The 21,010-nt window shown below is 50.0% G+C and overlaps 1 protein-coding gene across 1 annotated transcript in view; it reads right to left on the bottom strand.

Moving 5' to 3' along the window:
• CDC42BPB (CDC42 binding protein kinase beta) overlaps nucleotides 1-21,010 on the bottom strand; it is a 103,275-nt gene that overhangs the window by 41,091 nt on the left and 41,174 nt on the right. Inside the window, 6 exon segments of the mRNA XM_040641386.1 lie at nucleotides 925-1,018; nucleotides 5,519-5,667; nucleotides 10,110-10,205; nucleotides 13,633-13,716; nucleotides 20,549-20,571; nucleotides 20,574-20,636. Coding sequence (XP_040497320.1) covers nucleotides 925-1,018; nucleotides 5,519-5,667; nucleotides 10,110-10,205; nucleotides 13,633-13,716; nucleotides 20,549-20,571; nucleotides 20,574-20,636 — 509 coding nt within the window.

A 21,010-nucleotide genomic window follows, 5' to 3' on the forward strand; every position in this document is an offset into this window, starting at 1 on the left:
CAGAGAGGGTAGCAATCATCACAAAGAAAGCAAGAGGGAGTGAGTCAGCTGAGAAATCAGACTGGTCTTGAGCACATGGAGAACAGAGTCCACAAGACTGAGGGAGAAAGAATCACAGAAGGCCTGACTCGCCCTCGGGTCGTGTCTGAGGAGAGGGCCATGGGGTGCAAGCAGTGCCCCAGGTCAGACTAAATCAGCAGGGAGGTCTGCCTGTCACGTGACCAGTCACTGCTCCGCAGCTTGACCACCCAGCTGCAGAAGCTCTGAGGCAGACAGTGGAAGACCGGAGCATGAGGTGGTGACACTGGACGAGTGTCCACATGTGCGGGTAAGAAAGCGAACCAACACTCCAGCTCAGTCTGAGGCCATGCTCTTATCATCGGAAGACTGGATTTGATGACAGCACCAATATATCAACTCATCAATATGTGGAGAAATAAGAGACCAGCTTGTTGGAAAGAGAGAAAAGTCTACCATCATGGACCCCTGCTTCCAGATCTACAATGTCCGAAAGAAAACCCCTCACTGACAGGACGTTAGCTGCCCACAGACAGAAATGGAAGGGGTAGTTACAGCGAACGTCTGTCCACCTGACCGGCCTGCACAGGGGGTTTTAAGGAAGGACCCAAGCATCGCCTGTCATCCACTGCAGTGCTGATACAACTTTAGCTGCCCAGCCACGTGAGGAAACCTCACAACACCCCCAGTTGAGAAGGCATACGCATGACTTTCGTAAACACAGAAAGCAAAAAAGAGGTTTCAAACTTAAGTAGAACATTTCAACTGTCACCTAAATGGATTTATCTTTTTAATTTACATTCATAAACTTGGTTTCTTAACTGGGTCTCAAACTGAAATTTTAAGTCCCTTCTAATTACAAGCAAAACCCCAAATCAAATGGAAAATCTCCAACAAAATACCTACAGTTCCATCGTCATTCATCTTCAAGCATGATCCAAAGTCAGCCAGGCGAATATGACCATTCACGTCCAAAAGGACATTGTCAGGTTTAATGTCTCTGTTAGTAAAATAAATAAATGAGTTAACCATTTCCATGCTACACATTAGGCAGGTCAAAGCCTTTAATGAGTGGCGTACCAGCTGTGACGATCTTGGAAAATGTCTCCCGTGATGCTTTACTCGGGCATGCAGTGGCGGTCATCACCACTACCACCCCTATACGGGAGCTTAACCCTAGTCAGTCGGGTGACACCCCGCTTTTGTTCCCACCACGTGGCTGACGAGGTCTCCTAAGCGTCTCCTTTATGCCAGGTGCTGCGCTCGACCCTAGGTCTACAACAGTACCCAGACCCCGCGGCCCCCGCCTTCACGAAGCTTCCCACCAGCCGAGGTGACAGAAAATGAACACGGGACCGGACAGACACGCATGTGGTTTCAGCACCAGAGTACGACACGTGGTAAGTGCTGTGGAAGAAATGTGAGGAAGTTGAAAACGAGGCAGACGGTGGCTGAGCAGAGACTGGCTGAGAGCAGGAGGCAGGTGAGGCTCTGGGGCAGGAGCGCAGCAGGCCAACAGGGCACCGCGTACCCCACACTGTATCTGCCGGACAAAGACCCAGGGACTGAAGACCAGTTACTAGCAGTAAACGCCTGTGTCAGGAGAGTAAGCCCACGGCCGTACCTGCTGTTCTGTGTCCTGGCAAACGTGAGCGCCCGGTTGGGGGACTATTTCTAAAGCACAAACCCTCCCTCCTGGCAAAATAAGCTCAAACGACAGGACGGCATGAGAGGAACACAAACTTGAGGAGTAAAGGCAGGCCGGCGCTCACCAGGAGTAGATGCCTGTCGTGCCGCAGGACAGAATGCCACGCCTCCGGGAGAACAAACGCGCACCGGCTACGCCCAATGTCGGGGACGAGTCCCACAAACCAAAGTGAGCAGAAGATGACAATTCTTATCCATGAAACACCCACAAAGCAAAAGAAAACTAGCACAGCACTCCAAACTGAAATAAACAAACAGGAAGAGGAGAAAGAAAACAAACCCTCAACGAGTCAGGAAAATACAAACTAAGAACAGAACCAGATAAAAACAGGAACAAATGAAGAGAGCTGACTTAACTCAGGGAGAAATAGAAGAAAAAGACAAAATCTTATCAGAAATGGTGACTAGATTATAAGGTGACCAGAGGAGAACACATTTAAATAAAGATCTGATGAAAGGCACTGAAGAAAGGGAGGGAAAGATCTAAAAGAATAAAAGGGAGACAAAGTGGTAACAGGGTCAGAGCGAGCAGCTGGAGTGAAGTGGAAGACAGGCTAAGAGGACCCCGCACACAAGTAATGGGGTCCCTGAAAAAAACAAACAATAAAACATAACTAATACTTGAAACTACAACCCGAGAGAACTTTCCAGAAGTAAAAAAAGGACCTGCACTGACAGACTGATGGGCCCATCACATTTAACATTTTTCAACGTCCTGTTTTTTGGGACCAGACAAGTCGATACTGAAGGTCACAGGGATCAGTTACTGTGTGAGGGCAGCCAGGAAAACCATGAGGAGAAAGCAAGGGGTCTGATGGGGCGACCAGGCCTCCACGGGCTTAGCCTCCACGATTAACGCAGCAGGGCTCTGGTGCAGAGAGACAGACAAAGGGACAGGACAGAATGTCCAAAAACAGACCAACCACACGAGGACTGCGGACGTGATGAGGTTGTTCTCTCCATCCACTGGGGCAGAGAGACACGTGAGTAAGTAAGCGGCTCTTGGGACAACGGGAGGGCCTCTTCAAGATAAGAGTCATTCCTGGGGAGGCGCTGCAGAGCTGCCCCCCCCCACCTCTCCATCTCGGTCAGATTTCCTCTGCGCTATCCTGCGTTCTCATCCATGCAGCTCTTTGTTCTAGCTTTTCCTTTTCCAAGACCTTTTTTTTTTTCTCTGAATACTCCTTCTCATAAAACTGCACCGTCCTTCTTCCATTGCTGAGCCATACTCTCTGTTCTCTCCGGGGATGTGATGTCCTCCAACAGCAAGGCTTTGTGAACCTGGGACTCTTCGTTTCTGCCTTTGCTGGACCTGGGGCCAACCTCTCAGAAGACGGGTGCCGGCCGCCCACTGCTTCCCATGTCACAGAAGTCCAGCAGTGGGGCGGTGGGCACTGCCTGAAGTCAGCACGGCCCACAGGCAACCACAGAAACAGGCCGTGGGGCCGTGGCACAGGGTGTGCATCGTGCCTGTTAAATCCAGCAGGGCTAGCACTCGTGCTGACAAAACACCCTTCTTTCTGGTGCTACCAAACCACTCACACTGTGTCCACCACCGGAGGCTGGGGTAGGACTGGCTTCCTACAAAACCTGACTTTGTGAACTTACTACCAAAAACGCAAAGCTTTGTTTTTAGACTGGGCCGTTCAGGTGCTACGTCTGAATCCTGAGTTGACGGGGGTGCTAATTACATATTTAATTCTCTTCCTATGCCTGGAGGTTAAACGACAGAGTGAAGCTTCTACGTAGCTAATTAAGAAAACAGGGAGAAAGCTTTCTAATTAGGGTAAACAGGGAAAGAGTACACTGTTAATAAGGTGGTCAGATTAATTTCCCTGGAGCTCGGTGACAAACGCAAAGACATTTGTGTCTGCTATGAATCAGGCGCAGTCTGTCAGAAAGGCAGAACATAAAATCAAAGGATGAAAACAACTACAATGAACTGTTATAAAACCAGGCACAACGACATTAAGGAATCCATGAAAAAAGAGAAAATGCACTTTCCAAAACCTCATTGCCCTAAAAGAAGTGACAGTTATTTGGGGGCAGCTCCCTTTGCTTACTCTGTGGCACAGTGCCCTGGCAGAACATGTGGCCAGAGGCAAGCTGTCCCAGGCCCCCGTGTCTCAGTTTCCCCACTGAGCAGTGAGGTAACATCATGGCCAGACCTGATGGGCTGTTCTCTTCACATCGGGTGCCGTGGCTACCCTGGGAGCGGGAGCTGAGTTGGCCGCGGAACATCTCCTGACGGGCCGCACAGGCCGGGCCCCAGGCGGAGCGGCAGCCGAGCACACGGCAAGGCCAGGGGATCGTGGCGGCCCCGAGACTCCGAACACGGGACAGTGATGCCTTCACAGTCCTAAGAGGAAGGTGATTTCCAATCTAAAATCCCATACTGGATCATTCACCAGTCACACATGTGGATGGAATTAAGATGCCGATCTCCAAAAAAAAAAAAAAAAAAAAAAAAAAAAAAAAAAAGATCTCAAGAGCCCCCTTTTCCAGAAATTACAGAGAATATGTGCTACCAAATAGAAAGAATGAACCAAGAAAGAGGAAGCGTGACTCAGAAAGCAAGGGCTCCAATCCCAGGGAGATGGGAAGGGAACCCATCTGGGGGCAAGAACTCTCAGAATGAGGGCAGAGCAGTAGGCTCAGAGAGCACTGAGGGCAGGAGGGAACGGGAAGGAAGGAAGAGGCAGCTCCAAGAAAAACCAGACCAAGGCTACCCGCCACGTCTGTGTGTGCAGAGCTGTACACTTTGGTCACGATGTTTGGGGATAATTAGTGATGGTTACCACGGAAAAGAACACTTGTGAAAAAACAGGGCCACTACTAACTCTGGAGGAGACAAGTTACACAAGTGTAAATGCTGTAACTGCCAGGTTCATGTGTAATACTTACACAGGCACTCTATTACCAACACGAAACACCGATTTAACCAAAACTACCATTTATGGATTGGGAAGGTGCAGGAGGGGGAGGATGGAGAGTGTGTGTGGGAGAGGGCTGGGAGAGAGATACTTCTGTAAAAAGTAAACCTCCATTTTAATAGATGTGATCTAACTCTCCCTCCTCCGCAAGAAAGAGAAAACCAAGAGAAGCCTGTTATTTAGAAATACGAGGTAAATACCAGAAGAAACAGTTAAGGAAGTTGACAAGCTACCTGTGGCCAGTGGAATCTGGGCAGGGCAGGAGACTCATACACAGCTATCTGACTTTGATAAACACGAAACAAACAACCCCCCAGCACGGATTCGCGGTCTTAAATGGGAGAAAGAGACGGATGCGGCACCCTCGCCCAAGAGGGAGTGGGCCCAGCAAAGGGCCCGGACAGCGAGAGGCAGCCAGCCACACCGACTCCTCCTCGAGAGCCAGGCACACCCTCGCTCAGGCTGCTGGGGTGTGAGCCACTCTCTTCAGCCTCATCTTCCTCTGTGTTTTGTTGCAGGCCACGGAACAGAGAAGGCATTGCTGAGAAAGCGGACGCACAGGCAGGGAACCCGCGAGCTAGGGGGCAGGCATCCTAGGGAGGAGGGATCAGCAGGGGAGGGGTGAGCCAACGTCAGGTAAATATCAAAGGTGGCTTCAGGTGACCGGCACTCGAGCATCATAATCGTCACAGTAACGCTGGGATCCCCTGCTGCCAGGCGCTGGGGTAGCTCAGAGTGAGTACTGCTAACTGCACGACCTCTCTGGGGGGCCTGGAACCTGGGGTCTGTGACACAGAAAACCCTGAAAGGGTATTTTAACACATCAAATGCAGTTTCTGTAAAACGTAAGAGGCGATTACCTGTGCACATAGTGAAGCTGATGGATGGAATCGATGGCCAACACCATTTCGCCAATGTAGAATCTTGCCATATCTTCTGGAAGCTTGTCTTCAAATTTACTGAGCAGGGTCAGTAAATCACCACCCACATAGTAATCCATGACTAAGTACTACAAATTGGGAAGAGACGAGAGAGAAGAGAGTATTTAGTCAGCACCAAGCCTGACAGCTAAAGGCCAAACTCCCACTGGGAGTTCTTTGGCTCTTCAAGGCTGGATCGATGGCTTGCTCCCACCTCATCCAGGACTTTCTCACTTTGATGTATCCTAACACTGCTGTACTTTCAAGTTAGGCATTTGGCGGAGAACCACAAGAGATAGTACATTTAACCTATGAAGAAAGTGACTAAAGGGCTTGATGCTGGAGAAGGCACAATAAAAGCTAGAGAACCAAAGTAGTAACACGATTCGTGATCAAGTTCTGCCGGGTTTGAAATCATTCTACAGGCCGTTACATCACAGGAAGAGGACACTGGACTGGAGAGGGGAGGTGAGTTATCTAAAATCACATGAAACCATCAGCTCTTATTAGAAAGGTGATCCCATGAACAAGCTGAAAGGTAGGTACTTGTGAGTACACCCTATGAAAAATCAGAACATTTACTGCTTATGTAGAAATTAAAGCCATGAGAGAAAAACATCCAGATGCCGGTGTCCTGCTAATGGGACTGAGACAAGGTCTCCCCTCAGAGCCGGCTCGTCCCAGGACCAGAGGTGCAGGGCGGCCTTCTGTCTGAGAACAGCCTCTCGGCGCAGCACCCTGAATGCTCTAATGCCTGATGGGGCATCTCACAGGTCAGGGAGGCCCAGGACAGGTGAGACAGAGTCAGGGTTGCAGCTGCTGGGGTCACCACGTCTCAGGGACTGCTGGAGAAGCAGACAGGCCCCACCTCAGAGCAATCACCTCCTTTGAAGCCAGTTTCCTTTGAAGAGACGGCTGCTCTCGTCTGAACAGTTAACCTACTAACCAGCAGAGGAGAAATACCTTGGTTACCGAGCCAGAGGAACAATCACTTCGTATTTACTGAGACCCTAACAACGGCAAGAGCTCCCACTCAGGGGGCAGCTACTATGTTCTGTGCGTTCAGGCTCTGATTCACACCCGTCATGTCTGCGAATGCCCACCGCAGCCCTCACCACAGGCACGAGCATGATCCCCTTTACAGGCGAGGAAGTGAGGCTCAATGACACGCCCGAAGTCACCCAGCCAGTAAGTGACAGAGCCAGGATCTGAACACAAGCAATCAGACCCAGGCCCACAATGGCAAACATGGCCCTCGGTGCCCCATGAGAGAAGACAGTAGCCACCACGCTGCTGGCCTCCTCTGAGGGGCGGAGCCTCCGCTCTAGGCCCCTGCTCTCAAAAGCACTTGTACTGACAACCTCCCACCTGCCTCACAAACCGCTCTCAAGACTCACCTCGGCTGACCCCACCTCTCTGCCTGCTCTCACGGCACCGCGGCACTGCAGCCCGCCTGTCCAAGAGTGAGAGTCCTGTGTAATCACGTCCCCCCTCACCCGTATCCGCAACAACTCCTGTTTCACTGAAGACCCTTGAAGGCATCCACCGAGCTAGTGCTTTCCCTCGTTCACTCTCATTTGCTCATTCTCAGCCAGGAGCCCTTGGCACCCTTCTAAGGCAAGGGTGCTCCTCCACAGAGCTGACGTTGAGGGGAATGCCAGAGACCCTAAGTAAGTATGGAGATAGTCACAGTACTCTCAGGGAGCGCTAAGCACGGAAGAAAACGGAACCACACACCATGTTAGAGCACGACCAGGCTGCATGGACCATCGGGCAGATGTCTGGGGCCTACGCGACAGGCAGAAGCTGGCCTTGGCATGGGCCGGGGATCATGTTCCAGACAAAGGGACATGTGCAAAGAGAAGGACGTGGCCTATTGGGGGAAAGAGAGAACAGTGACTACGGCTGGAGCGCGAGCAGGGGTGGGGGTGAGGCCAGGCCCCACTCTAAGAGCCAGGGAAGCTGCTTGGAGGTCCTGGGCTAGGAAGCTGCAATCTAATTTACTATGAGCTTTCTCTGCCTGCCCAGGAAGAAGAGACTAGAGGATGAGGGCCAAGAGCAGGGCAGGAGAGGGGCTGGGAGGCCATGATGTGGCTGGTCCAGGCAGAAGGTGAGGAGGACAAGCACTGGGGAGGGCAGAGAGGACGGATCATCATGGATATCTGGAGGCAAAGACCAGAGCACCTGCTGCCAGACGCACGCGGGGTGAGGGGGTAGGTGAACGAACAGCGAAGTTCGTTCTAGCTGAAACTCAACGGTTTCCACATCTGCCTAGAAATCTAAAAAAAATAAAAGTAAAAACGTAGTATAGCAGGGCTAAATATGACTGATAGGCTCCTGGAAAACGAATCTGTAAAAAAAGTAAACTGTAAGGGGTTATAAGGCAGACACACAGAAACTCACTTTTAGAATAAGAACTAGACCAATTATTTCCTCTGTCACGTAACACAGGATTCTATGTGGGTAAGGCAACGCCCTTTTAGTTACTGGTGAAACAGGTTTAATTTTTATGGCAGGCGAAGTTTAGAAACCTACAAGACAAATCATAACATGAACTGGCTCAGGAGGGCAGCCCAAGGAATCCACACGAAGAGGGATACCGAACACAGCCCGCCCCGCGCAGCGCTCGGCCCCGAGCTTGCTGGGCCTGCTTCGCACCTGCCCCACAAAGGTGATGACCGCCACTGTCCCAGAGAGAAGGAACTTGCTGAACACACCAGGCGGGGGCGGCAGAGACAGCAGCCAGACCCTGGTCTGCCAACCCCAGTACAAGGACCCAAGAAGGCCCGAGTCCCTGCTCTCCTTCTCCCTAATTGTCACTGTACCTGTATTTGTGCAATGACAGACACTCAAGAAGACGGCTTCTTGGCTGGAATGCCTAACTGACCGCCGCGCTCAGAACACGTCTGGTAATACCTCACATCTCAGACTGCAACGTGCCGTGATCTCAGGGAAGACGCGCTGCTTTCCCTCTGTACAGACCCATGGTGCCTAGACCACTCGGAAGCCTTATTCAAATCGGAAATGGGCTGGAGCCGGTTGCCTCTGAGCGGGGATTTACGCGGAGAGGGCCCCAGGGCGTAAGGACTTGCGGTCTGTGGCGAAGGGCACTGCGCACCACTTCCTGCCACAGGCCGGGCTGTGGTCCTTGCTCAGCCCCTGCATCTGTGTGACAACCCTGGGCAAATGACTTCATCCCTTCCTGCTCCAGATGCCCCATTTAAAAAGTGGTGACAACCATGAATGCCTAACCCACGGGGTCCCTGGGAAGATGGGACTGAGGTGACCCATGCACCTCTGCTCAGTAAACATAATGGTCCCCTCTGCAGTAACAAGCATATATATTTTAAATTTTTATTTTTTTAATTTTAGACAGAGCACACATGCGTGAGTTAGCAGAGGGGGCCGGGGTGGGGGGACGCAGCAGAAGCGGGAAAGAATCCCAAGCAGACTCCACACTGAGCACGGAGCCCGATGCGGGGCTTGATCTCTCAACCCTGAGACCATGACCTGAGACAAAGCCAAGAGTCGGATGCTCAACCACTGAAGCCACCCAGGCGCCCCTATTCTAAATTCTAAATAAAAGGTATAATAAAACCTTTTTACCTAATTCTGGGCATTTGAATCTAAGGGGCTTCTTTGATGTTTGAAAGAGACTGTTCTGGAGAGACCCTACGCCGCTCGGCTTGCTATAGGAAACAGAGCACACTAGTGAGGAGGTCCCTGCCCTGAGGCTGTGCTGACCCTCAAAGGCCCTGCGGCCACGGCTGGAGCCACTTGGGCTAGAGGAGCGAGGCAGAGACCAGCTTCTCTGAGGTCTGTGCTCGCCCGACACCTGGAGCTCCACGTGAGGACGTCAGGTTTAGGTGAACCTAGAGTCACTTGAGGAATCCAAAGTGCCTGAGACCCAAGGTTTGGTTTCCCTTCACTCATGAGCTGTTGTGTCTGTGTTCCCAGGTGTCTATGTTCACGTCCAGGCACACATGTGAATCACACGGCTGACTGGTCAAGACTGAAATCCCAGCTCAAGTCAGGAGAAACAGATGCCAAGAGTCCCCCAAAAACCCACGTCAGAAGGCCTCAGAGAGCCTGGCTCATCCACCCGGGAGGACTGCAAACCAGCTCAGTGTCCGGGCTGTCGTCAAGCAACAGAGGTGGCAACAGCCGCCTGGCATAAAGGGCTGACCCTGTGAGCCCCTGCAGCACTCTCTCATTCTTACACATTGACTCAAGATGGAAAGTGTGTGACACCCCAGCTTACAGAAAGGGAACAAACCCAGTGAACAAAATAATCAGGTTATCGAGTGATTAGAAAAACGAAGTATACAATCTCACGAGTCTATTTTTAAAAAAAACTCCACCTGATTACATTAAAACAAACCCCGAAGTCTTCTCTGGTCCTATATACGTTTAAACGACGTCAATGTCAAACCGTCTTACTCAGTTTCTAGTAACAGCACAAAGGCACCACCAACAGGAATGAGCCGCACGCCGTCCGACAGAGCCTCAGCCGCTGGAGACCCACACGTACCAGGTAGTTCTCGTCCTGAAAGGCGTAGTGCAGCGTCGTGATCCACTGGCAGTCCCCGTTCACCAGCACATCACGTTCTTCTCGGAAACAAGCAGTCTGTAAGGAATCAGGGGGAGAGTCGGTCTGTGTCCATCTAAGAAGTACAGTCCCAAACAGAGGGGACCCTGCTGTGACCCAAGCTCTGGAGACAGTGCAGGAACCCCGCCCCCAGGCGGCTCCCACCCGCTCCTCAGTCGTTCTTTACCCGCACGGGCTGAGAGGCCGAGCGCCTCCAGGTTCGTTCCCGCTCCTGCCCACATGGGCACTGTGGGCTGCTGAGAACTCCTTCCTCATGATGGGCCTTTGTCCCCTTCCCTCCGCCACCATCACTGCGTGCCTACTGCTCCAGCCAGCATGGGACGTTCCGCCTGGCTCGACGATGGATGCCAGCCCCTCCCACCCAGCAATGACTGACTTCTCCTGACCAGGCCAGCTTCATCTTGATGGCCTATGGTGTGGCCACCCCGTGTCTGCCCGTCTGTCACAGACCGCATGGTGGGCAGGAGAGGCACACAGCTGCTTCCTGATCTGAGGCGGGACACACATGACCCTGACGGGGTGCTATGAAGACCTGGCCTGTCACATGTGGGTAAAGGCTAGCTTTCAGGCTGTCATGGTTTAAGAGCTTCACTGCACAGGCGGCCCCTGTATTTAAAATGCCCAGGCTCTCTGGCACAATTAGAACAAAGCGTTCTCTTTACTGAGCACAGAGCATTTAAACTCCTTATATCTGAAACTTGCAAAGCTTCACAAAAATCAGAGTGGCACTAACAGGGGCCCTGTCGGCCAGGCACTGGAGAATTCTGCCCGTTCTCTCAGGAGTCTCACAGTGGCCTGTACAACTTTTTTCCTACAAGTTTTCTGTTCTGCACTTGCTTTCTGAAGTTCTTCTTTCAAAAGTAAATGACTGAGGTACATGTGCCTCAATTCTACTAATTAAAAGCAGAGAAAATGACTCGAATGGGCCAGCAATCAGCTTACAATGTCCAGACGTACAGAGACCAGTGGTCCCAGAGCCACCGTGGTCCCTCAGCCAGTGGCCACTGAGACCTGGTGCAGGGCGGCCATAAGACGTTCCACGTTCTCAAGCATTGACCTAGCCACATTTAGAATGGAAGCCATTCTTAACCCAAGGATCAGCAGCATCGTGACCCACAGACAGGAAATATACGTATGATTCAGCAATTGTGTTTTGTTTTGAGAGCAAACTTTCAGGACTTTCTCTTTTTTTTAATTTTATTTATTTATTTTTTTAAAGATTTTATTTATTTATTCGACAGAGATAGAGACAGCCAGCGAGAGAGAGAACACAAGCAGGGGGAGTGGGAGAGGAAGAAGCAGGCTCATAGCAGAGGAGCCTGATGTGGGGCTCGATCCCACAATGCTGGGATCACACCCTGAGCCGAAGGCAGACGCTTAACCGTTGTGCCACCCAGGCGCCCCTCTTTTTTTTTTTTAAAGATTTTATTTGACAGAGACACAGTGAGAGAGGGAACACAAGCAGAGAGAGAGGGAGAAGCAGGCTTCCTGCTGAACAGGGAGCCCTACGTGGGGCTTGATCCCAGGACCCTGGGATCAGGCCCTGAGCCGAAGGCAGACGCTTAACGACTGAGCCACCCAGGTGCCCTGGGACTTTTTTTTTCTTAATGAGCAAAACAGATGAGCTAAAAGCCCGGCACGATCCACAGGTTACGAATTCACATGGCTTTGCAACTTCTCTGCCTTCTCTTGTTGACTACATGCTTTTAAAGATTTTTAAAAGTTAATATAAAATTTAATGTTCAAAATAAGCTTAAATAAGATAAAAAAATGAATTATTTTAACCAACATTTTATATCAATATTATGTTTTTATACATATCACACACACATATATCCCATTACATGTATTCTGAGATAATCATCATAATTATCATCATAAATCATATATAATCACAATAATTCTTGGGCTTTGCAGAGTATGCCAATTAGACAGGATTCTAACCAGATTTAAGTTTCAAAATTCCATAATTTTAAAATGTACTCACCATGCCATTTGGGTAAATACTAACTAGTATGAAAGGGTGAGAATCACCCCTCCCTAATCTTGAGACTTCTCTCTCCTATAAAAATGTAAACTTGAATGAATTTGCTACTAGCATTTAGTCCCCCAAATGCTGATTCTTCCCCCAAACTTCTATGTAACACTACCTATTGTGTTCCCACAGAAGAGTCACTTTGGCAATGTTCCCGTGACGACCAGAGCACCAGTGGTGCCGCGCACGAGGGCTGCTGGGGTGCCAGATGAGGAAGACAACGTGAGGGTGAGGAGTAGAGACCAGTGGGGCCACGGCAGAGCCACGGGCCACCGCCATTTGGAACCCAGGTGACTGCGCGAGTGGTGATGCTTTCAGGGAGCAATCTAGGCATGAGGCCTAGCGCTGGGCGCACGTCAGGAAAGAGGAGCGGTACACACGGGACAGAACAAGCTGTAAATGGCAGACATGATGAACTCAAGATGCTGAGTGAGAACGCCCACCCACCCAGTTAATGACACCCTGCGCTCAGGAGAGTGATCGGACCAGGATAAACATGTGTGCTGCTATTTGCCCAAGGGGGCACCATCGCCCCAGGTAAGAACCACAGAACGCAGGAGGAAGGGCCGCCTAAACTACAAGGAAGGCTCCGAGTGACAGGAGCAGGGAAGGAGTTCTCAAAGCAGGAGGTGGCCAATCCTAGGAGCGTGCGGGCCCAGGGTGAGCCTGCTTCACAGCTGGGACGCCGCAGGGGTGGCGAGGACGGTGGAACGGGCGAGGCTGGACCTCTGCCACAGGTGCGCGGAGGGCACTGTGCCTGGGGTAGTCCGGCGAGAGGACACACGTAAATGACGGAGCCCGGGAAAGGAAGGGTGCTCGGCTCCCCGACGTGAAGCGGAGCAGCACAGCCTCACAGGCTGGTGAGGCAGACTAGGGGGCGAGTCTGGACAGCACGGGGGAAAGCTCGGGCTCGCTCCGCAGCCTCACCTGTCTCCATCAGGGGCAGGGAGGGTGAGACAGCCACCCCAGACACGGACACAGGGCTCAGGAAAAACACATCTGAAACCGCCAAGCGGTCAGCGTCTACTTCTACTTACGATCTCCATCCTCCTTCTAGGAGCGAGTATCAAAGACATTTCTGGACTTAAGTAGGCTCCAAATTCAATAATGCCTTTTGCGCATGAGGCATAACTGCAATAAATGCCTAAAATTTCCGTGATGGCTTTAATGTGCCCTTGCAGTAAACAGCCCTCGCGGGGGAAGGGCTCCGCAGTGCAGCGGACAGCAGGGCAGAACGGAGCGCGCGCCAGGACGGCGCTGGCGTCGTGGCGACAAAAAGCAGTTCAGTTTGGTCAGGAAGGGAGGCCCAGATCTGGAAGGGCTGTGGTCCAGACCCCACGTGGCTTCGTGGCCCTTCTCCTCTCACATAAGCCCCCGTTCACCTGTTGACTAGTCACCACTCGCACTTACCTCTGCTCTTTTAAGCATTTCCCACTTGTTGAGGATTTTCATGGCATAGATCCGTTCAGTGTTCTTCATTTTGACAACAGCAACCTGGAATACAAACAGGGGTTTAACAAAACTGTAGTTAATGGAACAAAAGGCCACACCTTGTCATATAACTACAGTGAAATCTTAATTGCCTGGGGGAAATGAAATGCTGGAAAATGAGCTGCTGAGGAAAGAAGAGTTTTTTATGTGAACAAAGATTTGCCCTTTTAAGCATCAGACTTGATGTTAGCCACGCTGCACCTGGCACCTCACTCGTTCAGCTCAAAACCCCCCGTGGTAAGCCGTGTGCACACAGGGGGTTCGCTGTCTTCTTTGGTGCATGCCTGGGATTCTCATCAGAAAAACTTTAAAAATCCACTCACTACTCCCAAGTCTTCCTCCCCGTGTCCGACGGCTCCGTCCCCACAGTGTTTCTACCCACCCCACTAGTGCTCACTCCTCTCTCGCACTCCCACCGCCAGCCTCTGCATGTGCCAGCTCTTGCCCCTGAGATCTTTAAGACGTGATGAGTACCCACATGGGCTCTGGAGTGTGACTTGGGCAAATTCTCTTCTTTGGGTTTCTACAACTAGAAAAGGGGTAATAGCAGTACTGACTTAGGACTGCTGTGAGGATAAAATGAGCCAATATGCTTAAATGTGCTCAGAATGGTGTTAGGCACACAGCATGTTCGCTGTCAGCCACATTCTTCAAGGTACAACTCAAATGCCACCTCTTCCAAGAAGTCCCACTGGATTTCCTGACCCCCACCAAATCTCAGATGAGCTCTTGCATCACTAAGTCTCCATCACAGAACCGTAAGCTGCTTACCTATTGGCTGTACCTTTCCGCTGCCAAGGCAGGCAGCCACACAGCACGTATCAACTGAATTATTTACTTCCTGGCTTTCTAAACAATAACACCATCAAAGTAAGCATACAAGCTCACATGCCCTGGGCACTCTCCCCACGCTGGACCGTGCTGAGTAATTTGCCTGCACCGTCTTGGGTGACCCTCACCATGACCCTCCATGGCTGCTGTGTTTACAGCCACATTTTACAGATACGGAATCCGAGGCTGGGAGGTTGAAACAACATGCTAAGAAGTGGCAGAGGCTCACCCTCGAACGCATGCATGTGAGCATTACCTTATAAAGACAGTCACAATTAAATGTTACCTTCCATGGGCGTGATGACTGGCGGGGCGGGGCGGGAGCAGGGGGTCCACAACAAACACACCCTGAAGGAACCCCAGAGCCTGCTGAGCGTCGCGGGCGCCTCCCACACTACGTGACTTGCAGCCAGGCTCCCTCTGCCCACCGTGTGGACCCTGTGGAATGACACTGTCCTCCGGTCACCTCCCTTGGTCATCCCTCTCACTGCCAGCCTGGCGCTCACTGTGGTGGCCCCACTCAGCACACCACACCTATTCAAGTTGCTGTGTCTTAGCCATGGCCTTAGATTCACTGACCAAGCTCACTACAGCTCTGCACAGAGAACAGAGAGGGTCTGAGTAGAAGGTCTGTGAGCTCCCCAACATGTCTAACAACAACAACTCTGGGCATGTGGTCTGTCATCTCATCAGGAGTGTCAATTTCTTCTTGGGAACCAGCTACAATCAATAGGTGAACTATTAGTGTTAAAAAAAGAAAAGCTACTATAATGCAATCCGTATCAAAATATCAATGGTATTTTTCACAGAATTAGAACAAATAATCCTCAAATTTGTGTGGAACACCAAAGACCCCTGAGAGCCAAAGCCACCTTGAGAAAGAACAAAGCTGGAGGCATCACATGCCCTGATTTCACACTATCCTACGAAGCTGTAGTGGTCAAAACACCACGTCCTGGCACAAAGACGACACACAGACCAATGGAGCAAAACAGAGTCCAGAGATAAACTCATGCTTATAAAATTAACTAACCTTCGACAAAGGAGGCAAGAATAAGCGATAAGGAAAAGACCGTCTATTCAACAAATGGTGCTGGGAAAACTGGACAGGCACATTCAAAAGAATGAAACTGGACCATTTTCTTACACCATACACAAACACAAAAATAAACTCGAAATGGATTAAAGACTTAAATATAGGGGCGCCTGGGTGGCACAGTGGTTAAGCGTCTGCCTTCGGCTCAGGGCGTGATCCCGGCGTTATGGGATCGAGCCCCACATCAGGCTCCTCCGCTATGAGCCTGCTTCTTCCTCTCCCACTCCCCCTGCTTGTGTTCCCTCTCTCACTGGCTGTCTCTATCTCTGTCGAATAAATAAAATCTTAAAAAAAAAAAAAGACTTAAATATAGCACCTGAAACCATAAAAATCCTAAAAGAAAACATAGGCAGTAATCTCTTGGACATCAGTCTTAGCAATATTTTTCTGGATCTCTCTCCCCAGGTAAGGGAAACAAAACTATTAAGACTACATCAAACCAAAAAGCTTCTGCACAATGAAGGAAACCATCAACAAAACAAAGAGGCAGCCTACTGAATGGGAGAAGATATTTGCAAATGATATGTCCCATAAGGGGTTAACATCTAAAATATATAATGATCATACACAACTCAATATAAAAAAACCAAACAATCCAATTTAAAAAATAGCCAGAAAACTGAAGCAGACATTACTCCAAGGAAGACATTCAGTTGGCCAACAGACACATGAAAAGAGGCTCAACATCACTCATCATCAGGGAAATGCAAATCAAAACCACAATGAGACACCACCTCACACCTGTCAGAATGTTATTATCAAAAAGACAAGAAAAAATAAGTGTCAGCAAGGATGTGGGAGGACGGGGAACCCTCGTGCACTGTCGGTGGGAACGCAAACTGGTGCAGCCACTCTGGAAAACAGTATGGAGGTTCCTCAAAAAAAAAATAAAAATATAACTACCATTCAAATCCAGCAATTCCACTTCTGGGTATTTATCCAAAGAAAATGAAAACACTAATTCTAAGAGACAGAAGCGCTCCTATGTTTATTATAACAGCCAAGATACGGAAATAAGCCAAGCGTCCGTCAACAGAGGAACGGATGAAGAAGGGATGGCGCCTACACAACGTAACACTACTCAGCCATATAAAGAATGACGTCTTGCCATTTGCAACAACACGGATGGAGCTGGAGAGTATTATGCTAAGTGAAGTCAGTCGGTCACAGAAAGACAAATACCATATGATTTCCTTTACATGTAGAATCTAAAGAATAGAACAAAACAGAAACAGACGCACAGATGCAGAGAACAATGTGGTGGCTGCCAGGTGGGCGAAACAGGGAGGAAAAACACTGCACAGGATTAACTATAGACGTGGTCTAACTGGGAAGAAATGGTGGAGCTGATAACATTTGAGGAAAGTAATGAAATTCGGAAGATTACAAGCCTCAGGAACAGTCCAGATCTTGCTGAAAACGAGATGCAGAACAGTCTGAACGCTCACCAGAAGCTTACTTCTTCAGAAGGGCTCACCAGGGCACAGACTATGTCCAGGAAACACGCCAATGCATCTGATAAATACCCAGAAGGAGAAAGAATGTATCTGTCCACAGAAAAACACCTGTCAAGTCAGGAATATGTAGAAGTGAAATGTAGGAGTCAAACAAATGTAAAAACAAACAAAAAAACCTCATATATTAAACAAGCTTCCTCTATCGCAGAACTTATAAAATAAACAGTTTGTAAAAATCTTTAGTTTACCAGAAGCTTCTTCTTGGCCCAAAACTCAGTCTTAACTGTGTAAATGAGGTGATGATGGTACTACAAGTATCTCCAAAATCAGACATTTCCATAAGGAAATACAAACTGAAATAATAACTTTATAAAACATTAGAAAACGATTTGGGGGCGTGGGGACCTGACGACCATCTGTGTGTGACACCTGCTGCCAGCCCAGGTCTGGTCTGGAGGGACCAGAAAGAAGGCCGTGGAGAACGTTACTGGTCAACTGCCAAAACTGGTATAAGACAGATCCGACAAAAAGTATGCTAAGGGAAAATGCACACTCATGAACTGTGACTACTTAAAAGACTACCTCCCATGAGAAAACAGTCTCTGAAGTATCAGGGGAAGCACCTTGCTTGATGCAGGCACATTACTCTCTGTCCTTCAGAAAGAATCACACACTAACATACGCATTGGCGGGGGTGGGGGGGGGAGCATAGCCGCTACGATAAAGCAAATGAGACAAAATGTTAACTAAAAAAAGGCAATCTGGGTAAAGGGCTAGGGTGATCTTTGAACCATTTTATTCATGCATCTGTTCTGTTACTTTGAAATTGTTTCTAAACAAAGCTTTCAAAGCTTTGTTTCTTTTTAAAAAGTCATTCTGGGAATAAGAGACAGCAGCGCTGAGTGGTTGAGCCCATGGGCTTTGGGTCAGGCAGGTGGGATTCAAGTCCAGCTCCAGCACAAGCCACCCTGGGCCCACAGGTCTCAGTCTGTCATCTTTCTGGTGGAGCGGTATACAGGTGGGGGCTAGAAGGTGTCAGTGCTCCCACACTGATGAAAGCACTTCCCAGACCAGCTGTCCCCACGATCCCGAAAGTGTTTCCAAAGCCATTGTGCTCAAGGAAAAGGGTAATACCCCAAATTTTCCCAATCTTGTTTACAGAATCATCCAGAAACGTTTCTCTCAACTCTGAGTGGTGGTGGCGGGTGGGTGCAATTCTGAGCTCCACGTTTCATATGCTCCTGCCATGGGATGTGGAGGGAGTTCTGGACTGATCACTCTCTGGGAGGGGGCTCCTGAGCGGCACGTCCCGTGGTCTCAGTGGTATGGGTCCACATACCCGGGCTCCACTGCAGACCCTCACAGACACTTACCCTCCCCTGGCATGTCATTAGGAAAAAATAGCTCAGTTAGAACATACATATTCTTCACACAGATGGTCCCAACATTGTAAGAGTCCTCATTTCTGTGATCTGCTCAGTACCGGCACTGACTGGCACTGAAATTGGGCACACTTCAGGTACGTGATGACAAGAATATCCTAGGGAGGCAACGGCAATAATGCCTCATTACCACAGAGTGCCAGGTAACGGTAGCACCATTAAGAATCCAAAATTCCAGTCACGGCGGTGGGGCGCAAGGGTGGGGGCGAGACTTACACAGGCTGCTAAAGGCTGGACAGGAGCAAAGGGAAGGCAGAGAATCCAAGGCCTTTGCAAAGGCCCGGGCAAGGGTGGATTTCTCTTAGTGTGGGAAGAACTTAAAAGGTGATACAGGTCATCTTCTTTGAAACTCAGAAAACTGAGTTTTGCATTAAGTTCTCTGGCAGAGGAGGGCATTAAAACTAACTAACGTATTTGGGAACAATACTGCTGTCTCCTGTTCTTCCGTTTTCTCTCTCCTGCCCTTGGGCGTCTTCCTGCCCCTCCTGAACCCTCTGCTATGGCTACAGCCTGTAGCCACAGATCTCTGTGAGGGCCTGGGCCTTGCTTGTGTCTGCACCCAGAGCCTGGCCCAGGTCGTGGTACAAGGAAGATGATCAGCAAAAGTATACGCTGCCCTGAGTCAGGTGTCAATTTCAAAAGGCCTTCTCTTTCTCCTCACGACACAACAAAACCAGATCCTACATCATCACATAACCTACTTAAGCTCAAAGATGTGTTATTTCTGAGCAGAACTCACTTTTTTCCCTGTGGTGCTGCTGCTTGCTGAGACATACTCCTAGGGACAGGCCAGGGAGAGGCGGTGTGAAGCCAGTGGGGGTGGTGGACAGCAAGGTGTGAGGACCTGGGGCTGGGGTCTGATCTGAGGCCAGAGCAGTTTCCAAGGGAGAAACAAGGGCACGGCAGACAACCATCCACACTCGCTCAGGCAGACCAGGGCTTTCTCCTTCGACTATTTGTAAAGCATTTTTGGAGGAGTACTTCCTTTCTGTGTATTCTACTGAAGCTGATAAAGTAGGCGCACCATCAGGTGCTTGTAGCGGAAGAATCATCCAAACTATTGACATATTTCCTAAGACAGATGACAGGCCTTGTTTCAACTCAGCACGCAGAGAAGACATGTCAGAGCCAAGAGGCTACCTGGTGAACTCACTGCTCTGCTCTCTTTCTCGGTGCACAACGGAAAACGTATGCCTGGCCCAACAAACTCCACACCGTATTTCGTGGCACTGTCATCGTGGCGGGTGGGCTGTCAGGTAGAGCCCATCTGCTGCTATGGTGGGACAGCATGTCACCGCTGGATTTTTCCTCAGAACCCCCTCCGTGCGCGCGCGCACACACACACACGCGCTTCCCCAGCCCAGGAGAGCTAAAGGGAAAGTCTAAGCAGAGGGGTCAATCCATGTCAAAGTTTAAGAGGTGCAGCTCTTCCGCACTGACTGTAAAACCACCTGACCCTGGTCTGCTGCAGGAACCTGAGCCTCAGCCCTGGCGGGGGCACGACGCCAACAACAGCACTCGGGGCAGAGGCCACGGCCTCCAGGGCTTGGCTGTCCAGCCCAGGGCAGTGAGGCCGGCACGCCAGAGACGAGCGGAGGTCGGGAGGGCCCTGCGCGCCGCAGACCCCCTCCCCAGCATGGGCAGCCGGGCTCGTGAGCGGCCTGAGCACTGACGGCAGGCGAGCTGCCCAGGAGGAGAAGGGCTGTTGCTTTGCCGTCCTTGCACTCTGTAGAAAAGGACCACCGAGCCATTTTTCAATTAACAAATGGATTTTCAATAGACTTCTTTGTCTCTAAAAAGCAATATTCAGGGCGACTCACCTGTCACAAGCTTCTGTTTCTCCTTTTCTCTTAATTCTATCTTTTAGACTCTGCCCGCCAAGTACCACTCTCCCAACCATCTCAATAATGACCCCCCCCCCAGAGCAATGCAAGGGGTCCTAAATATGCTGGATGGGAGCTGTTGCTGTTTTGGCCGTCAGGCAGTCAGCGCAGTGCAGTTGATCTTACCTCTCCAAAGCCTCTTCCGATCACTTACTTAGTTTCAAGTCTTCTCGATGAAGTTGCATCTCCTTCACCAGTTGTGTAAATGGTTTGGCTACAAATTTAAAAAAGCGAAATCAACAATTTACTCAAAAAGTTGAGACTACATAAAAATTCAATTGACTGGGGGCATTCTACTAAATCACGCAGCTTTTTTAGGAAAAAATTTACTTTTTAAATGTTTAATATCTGGCAAGTTTTGGAAAGTCTGTGTTTATGTTCAATTAATGTAGGTATTTCTCATCTGCCTACACATCACTCTCTGTTGTTAACAAACAGTGCCACACAAAGATCCCCCGGTAAAAATCACTAAAGCTAGGGTCTACCTCGCCGGGAAAGCAACTGTGGGGCCCATTCCCAGCTGTCCCGCAGCGACTGCCCACTGCAGCCCACAAAACTAGCTATCCTCCAGGTGAGTGAGCGCCGGGC

The sequence above is a fragment of the Ursus maritimus genome, unplaced genomic scaffold (genome assembly GCF_017311325.1).
Source record: "Ursus maritimus isolate PB19 unplaced genomic scaffold, ASM1731132v1 scaffold_25, whole genome shotgun sequence".
Lineage (NCBI taxonomy): Eukaryota > Metazoa > Chordata > Mammalia > Carnivora > Ursidae > Ursus > Ursus maritimus.